At 44.6% G+C, this 15,694-nt stretch overlaps 1 protein-coding gene and 1 long non-coding RNA gene across 5 annotated transcripts in view; one reads left to right on the top strand and one right to left on the bottom strand.

The window, feature by feature from the left end:
* LOC121097130 overlaps positions 1-2,558 on the bottom strand; it is a 26,066-nt gene extending 23,508 nt beyond the window's left edge. For 3 of the 4 annotated variants that reach the window (XR_005830791.1, XR_005830789.1, XR_005830790.1), the window contains exons 1-2: positions 2,491-2,558; positions 2,127-2,208 (exon numbers count right to left, since the gene is read on the bottom strand). This is a non-coding gene — a long non-coding RNA (uncharacterized LOC121097130). Of the gene's footprint in view, positions 1-1,963; positions 2,209-2,490 lie in introns of all 4 variants that reach the window. The other variant, XR_005830792.1, reaches the window with a different exon arrangement.
* Positions 2,449-13,233, top strand: LOC121097128 (ovocalyxin-32-like). The gene is made up of 6 exons (XM_040613893.1): positions 2,449-2,735; positions 9,709-9,771; positions 10,674-10,848; positions 11,540-11,676; positions 12,512-12,574; positions 12,663-13,233. Exons 1-6 carry the CDS (start codon positions 2,505-2,507, stop codon positions 12,819-12,821), a joined length of 828 nt encoding a protein of 275 aa, XP_040469827.1. The 5' UTR covers positions 2,449-2,504; the 3' UTR covers positions 12,822-13,233.
* Positions 13,234-15,694: the final 2,461 nt, after the last annotated feature.

A 15,694-nucleotide genomic window follows, 5' to 3' on the forward strand; every position in this document is an offset into this window, starting at 1 on the left:
ACCTCCAGAGTGCTGCTGTGAGAAATGAAGTGCGTGCAGCAAACTGATAGCATCAGGAAACAATTGGCACTGCTCAGACCCCTCCAGTGTCAGCTAAGGGGAATCATGCTTTGTATTTCATTTGAAAAGTAACACTGGAGCTGTCATCACGGTAAGGGTAAATGAGAAAAGACTGGGTCTTGGTTTCTTCCAGCTAAACAGAAAATACTGCAGACAAACATGGCAAGTGTCCCAGTAAGGAAAAAATTAGCCTGCTCCCTCTGCAAAAATTTATAAACACTTTCCCCTTTAAAATATATGAAAAATGCCATTACCCTCTAATAAGCAGCTGTGTGACTGCAGATATGATGTTAAGTAAAGCAGTGCATTGTAAAGCTAGGAGAGATGTCAAATTAATCTCAAGTTAACCTTTCTGTATAGAATATAACCCAGGTGCAGAGGAGCAGCTTGGTCTCTAAATTAGATAAAAGAAACTTAATTTGCTGCATAAGTTATTGACAGTTTCAATTAAAACTGAAGTAAAAAAAAAAAAGCAAACTGCATAGCTTCACACTTTCTCTTGGATGCTGAACTTACTGAAATTGAATTTACTAAAACTTTACCATCTTCTAGTATGAATGGTATCTACCATCTTCTAGTATGAATGAGAACAAACTTTTATTTTTTTCCTAATACAAGTCCTGGATGAAACTGCCACACAAGTTACACAGACTCTCTGAGGATGAAGACAGAAAGCTAAATAACATCAAAAGAAGGGATGGGGAAAGAACATGTTTGTACTTCTGCCTGGAACAAAACATAGTGTATCACAGGAAAACAATCATTAGACTAGGGTAGGAGTACAGTCACAAAAAAATATATAAAAATGAAGTAGTGTTCAGAGCCTTGCCTGTGCCTGACATGGGCTTATGGGGAAACTGCGGAACAGAAATCTACTGAAAGTTTACTAACAACCCAGAAAGTACCTCTGCCGTCTCAGGAAATCAGGGAGCTGTACATGGCGGGAAGCTGTGAGAGCACTCCTGAGAAGCATCACTTATTCTTGCCTTGTTCTCACAGTCTTTGCAAAGCAAAGGCACTGTCAAAGGATACTGGGCTAGATGAGCTCTTGGCTTGACCCAATACGGCTGTCTTTGTCTTACATTTTCACTCAAAACACGGCCCGTTTCTCTTGAGGTACTTCAGTATTTGTAATAAAGAATTTGTTAACAGGCAACATAAAGGAATAAAGCAAGCTGCAGAAGGGACAAAACAGAAACCGCACAGAGTTTCTGGGAAGGAAAGGGAAAAAGAAAAGAACTACATTTGCATCGGCTACCCCAATGGAAAGAAAGAAAACAGCACACCACAGAATGTGAAGATACAAACTATTATTTATTGAAAATATTTCAGGTAGGAAAATCGTAATCACCAACAGAGTCAGGGCAATTAAATGCATTGGGTAGCACAGAAAACAGCGTAGTAAAGAATGTTACTATGCCTTTTTCGTAATAATTCTTTCCCTCACTTAGGAAAGCATCAAAGATACTGAATTTCAAGCTCTATGAAAAAGCGTTACAGTAATGAAGGTAACCTAATGCTCCATGAGAGACAGTTTGAGTCTCTAACTGGAGTTCTGATTTACCTCTCTCCCAGCCCAGAAGCGTGCCCCAAAACCATGCAGAAGTGTAAAAACAGATCCCCAGCTGCGCATACTAATACCCATCTGCTCGAATGGTAATGGAGTAGGTCATTAAAAAAACCAGCGCTTTAACCCAGGAAACATTGCTGCCTTTTATGTTGTACCACATTCAGTCTCTCCGAAAGAGATGCTTCCAGGAGCAGCAAGGCAGCAAGCCCTTTTCTGTTCTAAAAATCACCTTAAGGGAATCAGGCTACCGGGCTGCTGTCTGGGTTCATTTTCTTCACCGTATGAGAGATGTGACCATACCAGTCCCAAAAAACTTCACTTTGTGAGACTTACTGAATGGAGGGATGCTTCCTTCTGCTTTTCATGCATCGTTTTTGGAATATTTCAGCTGCATCTCAGGGAAAGCGTGTCTCTCTCTAAGCAGGTCTTTAGTTGTGGGAGGTGTTGAGTTGTCAAAACGCTAAGCAGATAATTAGGGGTTTTCCCACATAATTACCTGTATCTGTGCTAATATGTGGTGTTGAGATGGTACATCTCCCTCGGAGCAGCAGTCCCACCCCACAGGGCACCTCTCCTGGCTGAGGGGGCCGGGGCTTGTCTGAGGGGAGCCGGGGGGCCCGAGGCTCCCCTCAGACAACCCCCGGCCCCCCCTCAGCCAACCCCCCCGGTCCCTCTCAAGCCCCCAGCCAGGCCGCAGCAGGTGGGAGGAATGAGGAAGGGGAGCAGCCGACACGCCCGGAGCGTCCCCGAGCGCTTCCCGGCACTGACAGCAGGCGGAGGGAGGGCGGGAGGTAGCGGGCCGGGCCCCCCCGCTATTAGTACCGGCCCTCAGCGGAGCCCGCCTCAGTGCGGTCACTCACCGCTTCTCAGCACCATGCAGGGGCTCAGCGCCGCGCCGCCCGCCGCCTTCCTCAACCTCCTCCTCCTCCCCCTCGGCGCCCTGCTGCTGCCGGCGGCCGCGGCGCCCGGCGCCGAGCGGGAGCTGAACCCCAGCAGCCGGCTGGCCGCGGGCACGGCGCGGCTGGCGCTGCACTACCTCAACTCCCGGGAGGCGTCCCCCGGCGCGCTGCAGGCGCTGGGGCAGGTCCGCAAGGCCACGCTGAAGGTAAGGGGGAGCCGGCGGGGAAACGGGGCGGCTGCAGCTCCGTGGGAGGGGGTGGCTCCCCAGGTGGGGTCTTTGAAGTCACCCTGGGAAAAGGACAATTAGCAATAATTGTTATAATAAATCAGCGGGACGGTGAGTTAAGCCGCCCTGAGGTTAGTGCGGCCCCGCGCTGGGCACCGGGCGCCTTCCCTCTTCCCTCGGGGGGCTGCTGTCCCGCTGCCGCTTCCCTCAGCGGGTCCCCTCAGGGGGCTTGGTGTCCGGCCGCCCCTTCCCTCAGGCGGCTCGGGGTCCCCTCGCCGGGGTGCTGCTCCCCTGCCCCTTCCCTCAGCGGGCGCCAGGCACCCGGGTCCCCTCAGAGGGGAGTGGGGACCCACCTCAAAAAGCCATGGTTTAAATGTCCCCCAAGTCCTGCGCCACGCATGTTGGTGCGCTGTCCGGCAACCAAAAGCAGCACGGCACAGACGAGGGGCGGAAGAAACTGACACATGTGCCAGGCATATGATGGAAAACCAGTTTCATAAGGAAACATTTCCAGCAAAATCACTTCTGGAGTGACCATCCGCTTTGTGTGAATAGGGACGGAGAGGACTTGGCTTTCTGGAGTCTCTGGAGCCCGAGAGCTTCAACGAAAGGCAGTGCAGTTCCCATCAGAAAACATGCCTTTCTTTATCTTCTAAAACACATGTCAAACTAAGGTGACAGAAAGGAGTGGGAGCCCCAGATAGGAGCAGCTATCTAGGCAGGCAGGCTTGCACCTCACAGAGAGCTTGCCAGGGATGCTCGAGGCAGTGCGCAGGGCTCGTCCATCACCCCGCACCCCGACAGGCAGGGCTGCTGCCTGCAAGCACTGTCCCTGTCCCAGTCCCATGCAGCACTTTTTTCCTCCCTATGGGTTTGGGGTTTGGTTTGTTTTGGGGCGTGTTGCAGTTGTGGTTTTGGTTTTGGGTGGTTTGTTTTTTTTTTTACAACTTACTCAGTTTCTGAAAGAGAACAGGTAAACATTTCTGGGGAATGCTTCCCCAGGGCTGTAGATCCTGGAAAGAAAGCACTGCTATCCTGGAGAGCTGAGGAGGATCTAAGCTATCGCAGTGGATGGGACCTAAAAGCAGCGCTCTCATCCTAGTCTTTTCCGCTAGGTTAGTGCGGGGCAGCTCCCTGAAGTGAGGGCTGGTTGTTTTGGATTCCCTGTCCGAAGTGCCAAATCCAGCACTGGATTCCATGGGATCCTTTTCGTGGTTCTGGCATATGAGAAGGAGATCTTACAAGACTTGTCCTTCAGCATCTTCACGGCATGTTCAATTCAGGCCTTCACTCCTAAAATTGAGAATAGGATGGTTTAGTGTCAAGTCTTCACTTTCAAGAAAGAAGTTCCAAGCCAGCCTAAAACATTTAGGATGTACTACTGCAGTCCTTACAACACTGAACTTGAGCCTCAATCTTTCACATATATCCCAGTTGCCAGTGGTTCCAAACCAATCTGAAGCCTGTTTGAGTTGCACACAGTATTTAACAGACCACCAGAATAATTTCCAATTAAATGTGACAAGGCACAACCTACTGCATAACAATTCAGGATCTGCGTATTACTTTGTGTAATGCAAGGCCCGAAGATAGTGTTAGTTGTGCTACCTGTCTGGGAATGTGGGGAACATGATGTTCTGCTATAGATTTATCTGAGACCATACCCTTAGGTAGCTCTTTGTTTTCATCATCATTGCCAAAAACGTCAATTAACCATGTTGTTTAATAGGTGCTGAACATGGACATGCTAGTGTGGCATTTCAGTCCTCCTATGAAATTGCTGCAGACACCTATGACAGAAATTACTATGCTATTTGATACTTCTTTCAAAACATACAAGTTCTCCTTCTATAGTTACTGGGCACTTTACTGGGTGGTGTGCTTACGTCTATATTTACATACACAAAAGCTTGTGCCTCTTCTAAGGGCCACAACATGGCCTCTGGCAGCAGGGTGTGCTGCTGGAAGCACTGCACTTGTCTAGTAAAGAGACATATCAGAAGTAAGGGGTTGGTGCAAATCCTCCTTCCAACCCCAGTGTAACTGAGTATTTTGCAAGGTAGTTTTGGCTGTAGGGAGGGAAAGGAATTTTTTTCCACCGTCAACAACCTGCCTTTTAATATAGGAAAGAAAAAAATTGGTTCATTACAGAGAAGTGAAATGCCTCATTACTTCCTCCCAGTACTAGATGCCGTAGAAACTCCCTGGAACCACTTTCTGCAGTTTATTTCCCCTTTTTCTTAGCACACACTGAAAACAAGAGGAGAAATGCACTAGACATGGTCACTTTCTTCTTTCCTGTCCTCCACTGTAAAAAAAAAAAAAAAAAAAAAAAATATCCTGGAAGGAATGTGCTATATTATGTGAATGCAAAATACAGAAATGTTGGGGGATTGAGGGTGTTTTGCTTTTTTTTTTTTTTTAAATTATTTTTTAAAGAAAGCTAGTTTCCTGTTGGTTAGTAATTTAGTGAATCTAGTAAAAATAGGACAATTTTATCGTGGAATTTAATCATAACCACTGTATTTTAAAGCTAACATTATTAGCCCACTAGCCAGTGAAACTGCAGTAATTAGAAACAGGACTGGAGACAGCCACCAGCACGGTAACTCTGTCAGATGCAAAAGAATTTTCAAGTTCAGGTAAAATGAGACTTCAGTGCTTTTCTCTCCTAGCAACAAATAGCAGAGATATGCCAATCATATTAATGCCTGCCTTGCCATTGGCTGCAGTTTTCTTTTTGTTGTCCCTTCTCATTCACGTGTTTTTTTTCCTTAAGTGAATATCTTCTAGGAAACAACTGTGCATCTCATGGAATAGTTGACAGCTGCACTTTGAGATACATTTTTGATAAGAGAAGCTTTAGTGTGTGCCAATTGAGATCCTAGAATTCAAGAGATAAACTTCCAAAACGCTGATGTAGCAGTCTCCCATACCAAGCTGTCCTGGAAATCATAACTGAGCAGTGGGTAGGTGAAGTGTAAAGGTAAAGCTAGGTAATCTCTTGGCTAAACTGTAACATTTGCTTAAATTGGACTACAAAATAAAATTTTACAGATGGGTATTTCTCTTCACAAGCTCACCTTGGCACAAAACAGTGTAACACCAGAACTATGGTCCTAATATTAGAGGTCAATTAGGAGATTTCTACTTATTTCCAACAGTCAGGACCCCATGTTAGGATGGGAAAGGTAGAATCAGGGGCAGGGTAGGTAAATTGTCTGGGGAAATCTAGACACAGAGAGGTCAAGAAAATAGCCATATCTGCTGGCTTTTCCCTCTGGTCTGGGCAGCCCGAGAGCTCACCTGGCTGTGTGCGGATGAGACCTCTCCAGCACATCCAGAAGCCACCAGCCACCTGAGCTGGACAGTGGCAGGGCGGCGAGGTGGGAATGGCAGAAGGCAAGCCCCCAAAGGACACCTCTCCCTCCCCTCTCCGCAGTGCCAGCTTCTCCATGCTTAGTGATCAGGTCAGCAGTCTGATCTGGTGACCAAAAGCTGGTACCAGGGGAGAAATGCTGGTGGGGAAACACACGAGAAGAGAAGGAAATCTGCAGCAATGAGAGAGGTGATCATCCCTTTCCACCCCAACAGGGAGTTAGAGCCCTGTAAACCGATTGCAAAACCACCTCCTTTGGGACCTGGAATGAAACTGCTCTTAAATTGCTGGTTTGGCCTTTATAGTACTAAAAATCTGTCGTGAAAGTTACATTAATTTTGAGCCCGGAAATAAAACAATCCTGTGACCCAGATATTCAGTGGAAAAATGAATTACTCACTTGTTTTCTTCTCTTTTGGACACTTTTATCTCTGGCTGCTTTCAGCCAGTCATCGTTGTGCCATGTCAAATATTCCTGAGCTCTGATTTAACTCACACTATGTGATGGTTTACACTGATGCACTTTAGACTGATAATGGAAAATAATAGTGGAAATAAAAGTGATGTTTTTCTTTGAAACAAGGAATACTTTTGTAAAAGTTAAAATTATTTCATGCCAAATGTACCTTCTCCCTGGCAAGATGAAAGCAGCCCTCAAGTATGAATACCCAGATTGAATACGTATTTTAGCTGCATAGCTCCACTTGAAAGTAGGTGAGCAGTACTGCTGTGGTGGAGTTGTTGTGAATGAAGAGAGAATATCTACTTCAAAAATCATGTCAGCACAGAATTATGTATTATTTTTAAAGAGAGTATTTATCAGGTCACTAGGCCCAAAGCTTTCTACTAAGAAGAATCAGAGACTGATAATTAGTTTATAAAAAGTTCTGATTGCTTTTTTCTTCGTTAGTGCTCAATATCAAGCAAATGCAATGATACTGCTGAAAGGTTGTGTCAAAATCTGATTACTATTCTCAAAATTACCACAGCTATAAAAATTATTTTTTTTCTATAACAGGTGACACCAATGCAAGAACAAATAATACTGGAAGAATAGTTGAACATATTTTAAATGACTGAATATGCTGGACAGAAAAGATCCGGCTTAACTATATCTACTAGAGAGTTTAAGACCCTGGGTTGTAACTGGGAGTGTCCAGTCAGGCTGCTGTACTGTGCCCCTTGACGAGAAGTTTCAGCAGGAAACAGCATCCGCTATCATCAGTTCAATCGGAGCTAAGTTTCTCCTGCTTCGGGTTCTGTTTCAGGTTCTCTCATCTGCAGTACTAATAACAAGAAAAGGAATAAGCTTAGATCACTGTGCTTAAAACATACCCCTACTTGATTAAACAAAGCATGTTAGAAACAATAGCAATAACATCTCTTGGGTAGCTTTGCAATAATTAGAAACTTAGACTTAACTGCTGTGACTATTGTGAGAGATTAGACCCTTCCTTCAGCGCCATAAATTAGTTATCCTTTTGTAAATCTGTGTTTCAGAAAGCTACTTTTTAATATTTTTGTACGCTAAGAGCATCTCCTCATGTCACGTTCTCTGTCATTTTGAGGACAACATTTTAGCCAATACACAAACCAGGGGCAGGAAAAGGGGAGAATAAGGAGGTGGAGAAAAAAGATTACAAAAGTTTGAATTTATCCTCCCTCTGTACCCTCTGTTCCCTTCATGGTCTGATCTGGGTCCAGCTCCAGACTTGTCTCATCGTAAAGCTTCAAGAAGGGATTTTATAAGAATAGAGCAAATGACTAAACCAATTTGTCCTCTTACCTGCAGTGTGTAACTCCGTGTATGTACTAAAACCAGGTGCTGGGCTGATACCCTTGCCCTGGGAATTAAACTTCTTTGCTGACATTATGCTATTAATGGCTTCCTGGAAGCACGTACGATGGGAACACAAAGGCCCAAGTTTAGATAAATAAAACACACACATTTGCTTTGGGTTCTAATCTTTAAAATCATGCGAACAGCCAGAATTCTCCTCCTGTTTATCTTAAAAGTGTTGCATTTAAAAAGCAAGTAAGACTTAATAAATCGGTGCTGTGCTGGAATATGGTAATTTGATGTAAACGTACACTTTAGAAGGCAGCTTGCACTCTGCAGTAAAATGCATTTTCTAGGTATTATCTCACACAGGCCGTGCAAAGGAAAGCCTGTGTAACAATATACCCTACACCAGTAGCAAACCGAAGCAAGAGGAGGTTTAAGGCAAAGAATACCTTTTCTCAAACCAGGTAATATATGCAAAAGGAATAAACTTCCAGACACAGAAGTGACCTGGCTTGCGTATCAGAAAGCTTGTCTAATAAATCACAGTATAGCATATAAAAAGACTTATTTTCTTTCATTTATTTCTGGCTGACTTAATCAAAGGAGAGGCTTGGAAATGTATCAAACAGTTTGACGACACGTAGTGTCATTTTACAAGGAATTAGTTGAATAAAGTTTCCCACACTATTTGTTACTTGGACTCCCCACTCAAAAATACAGAAATTTCAAAAGCGAATATAACAGTTGGTAGGAAATGAAAGACTGACTTCTTTACTTACTTCATGAAGTAAAGAGCAGATAACGCAAATACTTTTTATTAGGCTCTGCGCTTACACTATTGAATAACACATTGATCCTGTTCCAGAATAATTAATATTTTTCATGGCCGACATTAAAAGTTAGTTTCCTTTTCACTATGGGGCCAGGACAGTCTGTGATATCCCACACCAAAAATCCAATTGGTTAACCAAACCATTTCTGTCCGCAGCAGGGGGAAAAAACCAAAAACTAAACAAAGCAACACCCCACCCCACCCCCCCCCCACCCCCCGCCTCAATTCCAAGAAAATGACATATTTCAAAGGTGTACATTTCTAAGGCTTTTCTGATGTTTTGTGCTACAAGAGGCACTACTGGCTGCTTCCCATCAGCAAGGAGTATTCTTTTATTTTTCCTTAACAAGTCGAATCTCAGATAGTTGACTGGGCAACTTAATGACTGGTATTTTCAGGACAAAACAAGAGCAGACAGACCACAACCCTGCTCTGACACGCTGTGTAGCGAAATCAGTCTCTTTCCAGTCACAACAGAAAAAAACCTAGAAAGGTTAGCATCCCCAAGCTTAAATTAGCCTGTGTAATTCCTGTTCAGCTGTGAATCAGTCAGCAAGACTTGACTCATTTAAACATTCAAGGGCACTCTGATAGCCTGTGCAAAAAATACCTCAGAAGCTGAACGCTGATGTGTAATTTTATTATTTTTAAAGTTACTCAGTATCAATCTGTCCTGCGAAGGACTGTGAGCAGCATTTTTCTTCTTGCCTATCTCTGTGAGGAAATGATCTAAAACATCCCTTAACATAAGGGTTATTTACTGTTGTTAAGACCCTTTGTGTGTGCTGCTGGCACCATCTCAGCACATCTCATCCCACCAATTTCCTGATGCCACAAGGCCATGAGGCAGCCGTGGCATCCTCAGTTTCCCTACCCAGCACCCACGGCAGCTCCTCAGCAAGTCACAGTCCGTGAGCTACAGTTACACTGATGGCTGAATCCTTCTCTCTTCCAGAGCATCCCAGACTTGGGTCACAAGTATTACCTGCAGTTCACTACTGAAGACTACAAAAGTGGGGTGAGTTTATGGTCCTCTACATTATTTCTGACAGCGTGTGTTACAGTGTTACAGGAACTTCAACATCTCCAAAGCAAGATATATTTACGCACTGTTGTAAATAGATCTTTCATATGCTTCTTCTCCCTGCCTGTCCAGAATGGGGTACGGTTTGCTCTTAGGGTCACCCGAGTACCCCATCTAATCGCTCCTCTGCTGGGGTCCGAGCGGTCAGAGCACTGTGGTTACCCGCTTCACTCGGTGCCTGACCAGATCATCTTGTCACAAGCCACATCAGGCAACCGAGCACCTGAATGGAACTTGGCAATCTCAGTGTGGCAGCATGGTCCTCATTAGCCAGTTGTAGCTCCTGCTGTGTCTGCACACCAGAATGAGACGAAAGAGTTGACAGTTGTGTGTTCTTTTTAATTCTAACTCCCCCCTCTGCATTCATTCTGTCAGACAATTGTCATTAGCAATTTTACTGTAAACTTCTGCTTTTCCATTACACACGTTTTATGAAATTCAAGTTATTTTCAGAGTTTAATATAAAGCGTGAGATTATTTTTGTTTCAAGGCTGAAATATCATACAGTGAAAGTCCCTGTTATCAATTAGTGTTATTTCTTGAGGATACTCAAACGTATTTCCAAGATGACTTAGTGCATTTCTGCTACAGTTTAAGATCTTCTGCTAAATCACTTTAGCCTTATAGTTTTAACCTATTTACTTTTCTAGAAAAAAATTACATCCTTCTAAAGACTTTCTTGACCCCTGTACAGCTTCATACGAAGTGTCTCATGAAGGCATATACATGATCCATACATACACTTCACATGTTAACACCAAAAGCTTTTTTAAGAATGCATTGCTAGCAAATAAAATCTTGGTTAAGGATAACAGTTTTAAATTCTACCTTGACAGGAAAATACTGGGAGCTGCCTTGCTACGGTGTTGTATCTGAAGACAAAGTCCCTGCCTGTTGTCAATATCAAGTGCACACGTACCAAAGACCAGAATCAAATCCAAGAAGAGGACAACAGACTTTACCAAAAACTTAGGCACCAAACCAAACCAATAATTGGAAATAATATTCCAGGTATATTGCTCCAAATAATCGACTATTCCATTTTATCTTAAAGAGCCTAGGCACTTTTAAGGACACGTGCATTTCAAAAATGAGACATGTGTTTACAGTAGCACCCTAAAACTATAGAGCTCACTATCAAAACAATTCCACCGATTCAAAACTATTTTGGGGGAGAAAAAAAACCTGCTTCATTTAGCAACAGTGGTTATCGACACAACATTGTGAAGGCATTTTGCATTTGAAAGCAAGCCTATGCAATTTTATTTTCAAGTAAATGCTAAATTTCCTCAAGTAATAACAACTGCCTCAGCCCACGCACCTTCCCCAGCTGCAGGTGGAAATTCACAGGGGATGACTAACAGAACTTTTCCATCCTGGAAACAGAGCACCCCAGTCCCTCTCTTTTCCTCCCAGCTAGGCAAGGATTGCTGTTACCAAGGATATCGGGCTTCTCCCCTCCTTGCGGGGACCCTGTGACTAGTGTCTCTCGGTAACTGCAGTTCTCTCATGCTTTCATACTTCTACTGTGACCGCAGGTTTAGCATCATTCTCCTCCCTGTTCAAGATTTTAACACACTGGAGGGATAAGTCGCTTCCCAGGAACAGTACTATGCCAGGCAAAACAGCTCTGTGGTTTATCCTTTTTCTGCTGAACAGCCAGAACTAATAACTTTTATACTGCTCTCTTTCTGCCTTGCAGACAGCTATGGCAATATTGAACCTGCGCTGGAGCCAGTGTGGGCTCTGGCTGTTGTTGGCAGCAGTTATATCATGTGGGAAAAGTCAACCGAGAACACGGGTTACTTCATGGCACAAGTCAAGTCCGCGAAGCAGTGGGTAAGCAAAGTGGAAATTACACGTCTGCCTTACAGAAGCTAACAGTGTCTACCAAGCAGCAGAGAATAAAACACTCACCAACAGCTCCTGCTCTGTCATGGCTGCGATTCTCCCAAAATCCCAGTGCCTTCTCCAGACAAGCGTCTCCACCTTCGGACAAGTATTTTGTCTGGGTTTCAGTGGAATAATTTTACTCATTTGGACAAAATCTGGGTTTCCTTGTTTGCAGGAGTAGATCTGTTGGCTTCTGCAGGTTTGATCAGGAGATTTGAACAGGTGGCCCTGCCGTTCCTCAGCCCTACTAGGGGCTAAGCCGCCCCTAGGACCCTGCTGTCCCAGCCAAGCCCACGGGCAGCACCAGCCCAGCCCCTGGCAGAGGAGCACGCCTCACACCCGCAGCCTGCGCCTTCCCAAAGCTTTGTTTCCCTCAGTCATCTGCCATCAACAGACAGTGTTCGGTTTTTACTCCCTACTTACTTCAAATGAGATTTCTCTGGAGAGATTAGTCAATTAAGATTCTCAAATTTATTTGAGAGTTAAACTCAATTAACGAGCACCCGAGTCAGCCCCGTTTCATGTCAGAGAACAGTCAGCCTGCAGAGCCACGCTGCAGTTGGCACCTTCAAAGCTTTTATGCAGGAAACACTCCCAGTTCCCCCTCTCTCCACATACAAAACCTGTCTCGCTGCAGCCAACGACCACAGCCACCTCGAGCCCTAGCCATCTCGTCCCCTAAGCAAGCTAAATACAGTTAGGTAAATCAGAGTAGATTCTGAACTTCAACAACATACCTTATGTTCTTGATCCTTTTTTCTTCTTTTTTATACATGCTCAGATAAGGAAAGATGATTTTATTGAGTTTGACTACACTGTCCTACTCCATGAAATTCCAACACAGGTAAGAAAACATGGACAACAACTCCTTTTATCAACAGAGGAACGGTATAAAGTTCATAAAAGATGTGTATTTTTAAATCTGTTCTCAGGAAATTATTTCATGTCACATGCGCCTCACTTGGCTTCCTGGTCACCCTCTGAAAGTGAAATACTTCTGTGCTTCAGAGAATCAGAAGGTCGAAGACGGATCTGGAGTGGAATCTGGATCAGCTGCTGGGATTTTACACGAAAGGGGAGCAAATTTTTAGAAAAGAGATGTCAGCTTTATGTATTAAATGAGAAAATCCTTGTGTTAATAGACCTGGAGTTGTGATCATTCTTCTGTACAAGTTGAACAGTGAATCTGAATGCTTTCAGTAGGCTGGTTTGTTGCAGAATTATTAATTCTTGTATTTCTTAAACTGCAAGACTCATGTTCTAGGGTTGTACCTAAAAACTTTGCTACTACATATATACACAGATAAACATACACAATTTGATTGTCACTAACCGTTACTTAGAGTAACATACTTTGTAAACAAAGTTGGTATATTTGGATAAAAATCTTGAGAAAAGGATTAATCTGTCACTAAGAAATATTTGTCTACTGATTTTTTTCTCATTTTTTGGGATAGATACATGCTGATTCTTAACTTGCACCTCCAATAAAACAAATACCATTATGCAGGGTTGAGACTGGGTTTTCCTTCACAATGCTGCTGCTGGCCCCCAACTTTCCATCTTCTCCCAGTGTCTGGCCTTTAGGAGGATGTGGACAAGAGTAGGCAGCGAAAACATCTCCCCACAAGGCCCTGCAGAGGCCAGTAACCAACGTCTGCATGGCCCTAGTCCTGCCAGCGCGCCACCGCTCCCTGCCTGCTGACATCAAAAGCAAGTTTCTCCCCTCGTATTTATAAAGGCCACTCCGAAAATACTGATGCAAGGAAACCACGTTTTGTTGTCTCCCCGCACCTGTCACCCGTCCAGAACACTGCAAGGCAGCGTCTGTCAGAGGGAAACTGCGGGTGTCTGTTTGCAGTTCTCGCACTCACCTCAAACAGAAACAGAGCTGCTGAGAAAGGAGGGCTCTGCACAGCCAAGCTCACCTTGGGCCTGCCGGAACGCCCCCAGACAGCCCTTACAGCAGCGACCGCCGTGTCCTGTACCGTCCGACACGCAGCAAAGCCCTGCGGCAAGCGCACGTGGTCGTCCTTCCGCACCGAGTTCTTCACCCGGGCTACAGCAGACCTGCCATCCTGCCACCGCGTGCTGAGATTGTGCCAAACTGGCTCCAGTTTGCCATCCATTTTTTTCCCCGTTCGCAAGACTTCAGCCAGGTTAAATCAACTCCTTACCAACACGTACCCCTCCCTCAGGAAAAGAGGCGATGGTCTCTGCCTTCCGGAAGGGTGACTCCCTTTATAATTGTGATATATTGTGCTATCATTGATCTGTAATCAGTAACAATGATTAAGGTATTTAACATGAAAGCTTTAACTGGGGGATATTTAGGCCGGGTGATCTGCTAACCCCCCAAATTCAGGCACGTTACACCAGTGCATTAGACTCTGATGCACTTTTACTGGCTGAAGCTTTTTATATCAGCACCGAATAGGCATTGCAATAAATTCAGTGAAGCAGCGTTTCACTCTTGGTGTTTTCTTTTGTTGCTGGTAACATTTCTCATCGTCAAAAGCATGAAATCAGAGCTCAGGATGGCAACACTTCTTAAAAGAAATTGGTGACGAAAGTATTTTTTAGAATTAAAACAAAGAAATAGTATGGATTTAGCACTTTGGGGTTCTACTTTAGCAGCGCACTTAAACCACAGGTTTCGTTTCCTTACCTTGTTTTTGCCACTGCTCTCCAGACCTAGAACACAGGGTCAGGTACTTCCAGCTTGCCAGGTCGGTGTAACTTTGACTACTAATAAGCAACACAAACTTACCCAGTTAGGAAACTGCACAATAACTTCTGGACAAGTAGCAAACCTGCTGGAATTCAAAGGCAACATTTCCACCAGCTTCTTTAGGGCCAGGATCTCAGCCAGCGGATCAGAACCTGAAATGGTGGGGTCTTCACGCAAGCCCGAGTGCTGGGTGCAGCGCTGCAGATGTTATTAGAGTCAAGGCTCAGGCGGGTTCACAGCGAATTCTTGACGTGAAAAAGCCCACGCGGAGCCTGCTCGTAAGAGGTACAGACCAGAGACAAGGAATAGCTCTTCCAACTCTGCTGCTAGGAGGAGTTCCACTGAGTCAAATACACTATGACCGCAACCTAAAATTTAATTAACAAGAAATACCCCCATCTCACGCACAAGGAAACAAAACCCAGGGCACCCCAAACCCAGGCCCTTGCTAGCGCATCCGTCCTTCTTCTGCCACCCCCCCCGCAGGTTTTCTCCCTGGCGCTGCAGTTCAGCAGGTGCCGCAGCTGTCCCCACACCGCGCTCCCATCGCCTGCGCTAGGTTGGTGGAGAGCCAGCACACATCTGGCAGAACCAATTCGCCAGGACTGGCCTCCACTGAACATAATATAAAAGCTGTAAATAAAAATAAAATCATAACCACCCCATTTCATTTCTGCATTCATACTGCTTTTGTAAGACACGTAAATATGCTGTATTTGCTTAAGAAAATCTCCAAATGTCTGAGAACCTGCAGGGCTTTGAAACAAGGTCCAGCCAAGTATTTTCACAAAAACAAAGCTACAAAAGCAAGGGAATCAAGACAGCTTGGCACAAAGCATCATCATACTCCTATACAGCATCACGCCTGTGCTCAGCTAGCATTTGCATGCCCCTGACAAATCTCCTGACACTGGACTTTTTTTAAGCTTAAAATAAATAATTTCCACCATCTTTCTGGGAAGGCTGAGGAGAAGCCTGTCCATGACAGCTCTGGCTGCGGCTGGTAGCCATCGAGCACAGCCCTGTGCCAGGAATGTAGATGGTTTTGAACTGGAACCTCATTCTCTGGTTACTGCCAAGTCTGCAAAACCACTGTTAAGCTGAGTAGGCCATGAAGAGAGAGCACGCAAAGAAAACACAGCGTGGATCTTCTGGTAGTAATTTAAAAAAAACAATAAATAATGATAATATCTTCTCCTTAATTGTAAACGCCCTTGTTTTGTCTCTCTTCCA

The sequence above is a fragment of the Falco naumanni genome, chromosome 13 (assembly GCF_017639655.2).
Source record: "Falco naumanni isolate bFalNau1 chromosome 13, bFalNau1.pat, whole genome shotgun sequence".
NCBI classification, from domain to species: Eukaryota; Metazoa; Chordata; class Aves; order Falconiformes; family Falconidae; genus Falco; species Falco naumanni.

Excerpts from the sequence above, each read along its gene's own strand:
- LOC121097128 (XM_040613893.1), top strand. The coding sequence starts at position 2,505 with ATGCAGGGGCTCAGCGCCGCGCCGCCCGCCGCCTTCCTCAACCTCCTC. Across the intron at positions 9,772-10,673 it reads CTGAAGACTACAAAAGTGGG|GAAAATACTGGGAGCTGCCT; the intron begins GTGAGTTTATGG and ends CTACCTTGACAG. Across the intron at positions 12,575-12,662 it reads TCCATGAAATTCCAACACAG|GAAATTATTTCATGTCACAT; the intron begins GTAAGAAAACAT and ends ATCTGTTCTCAG.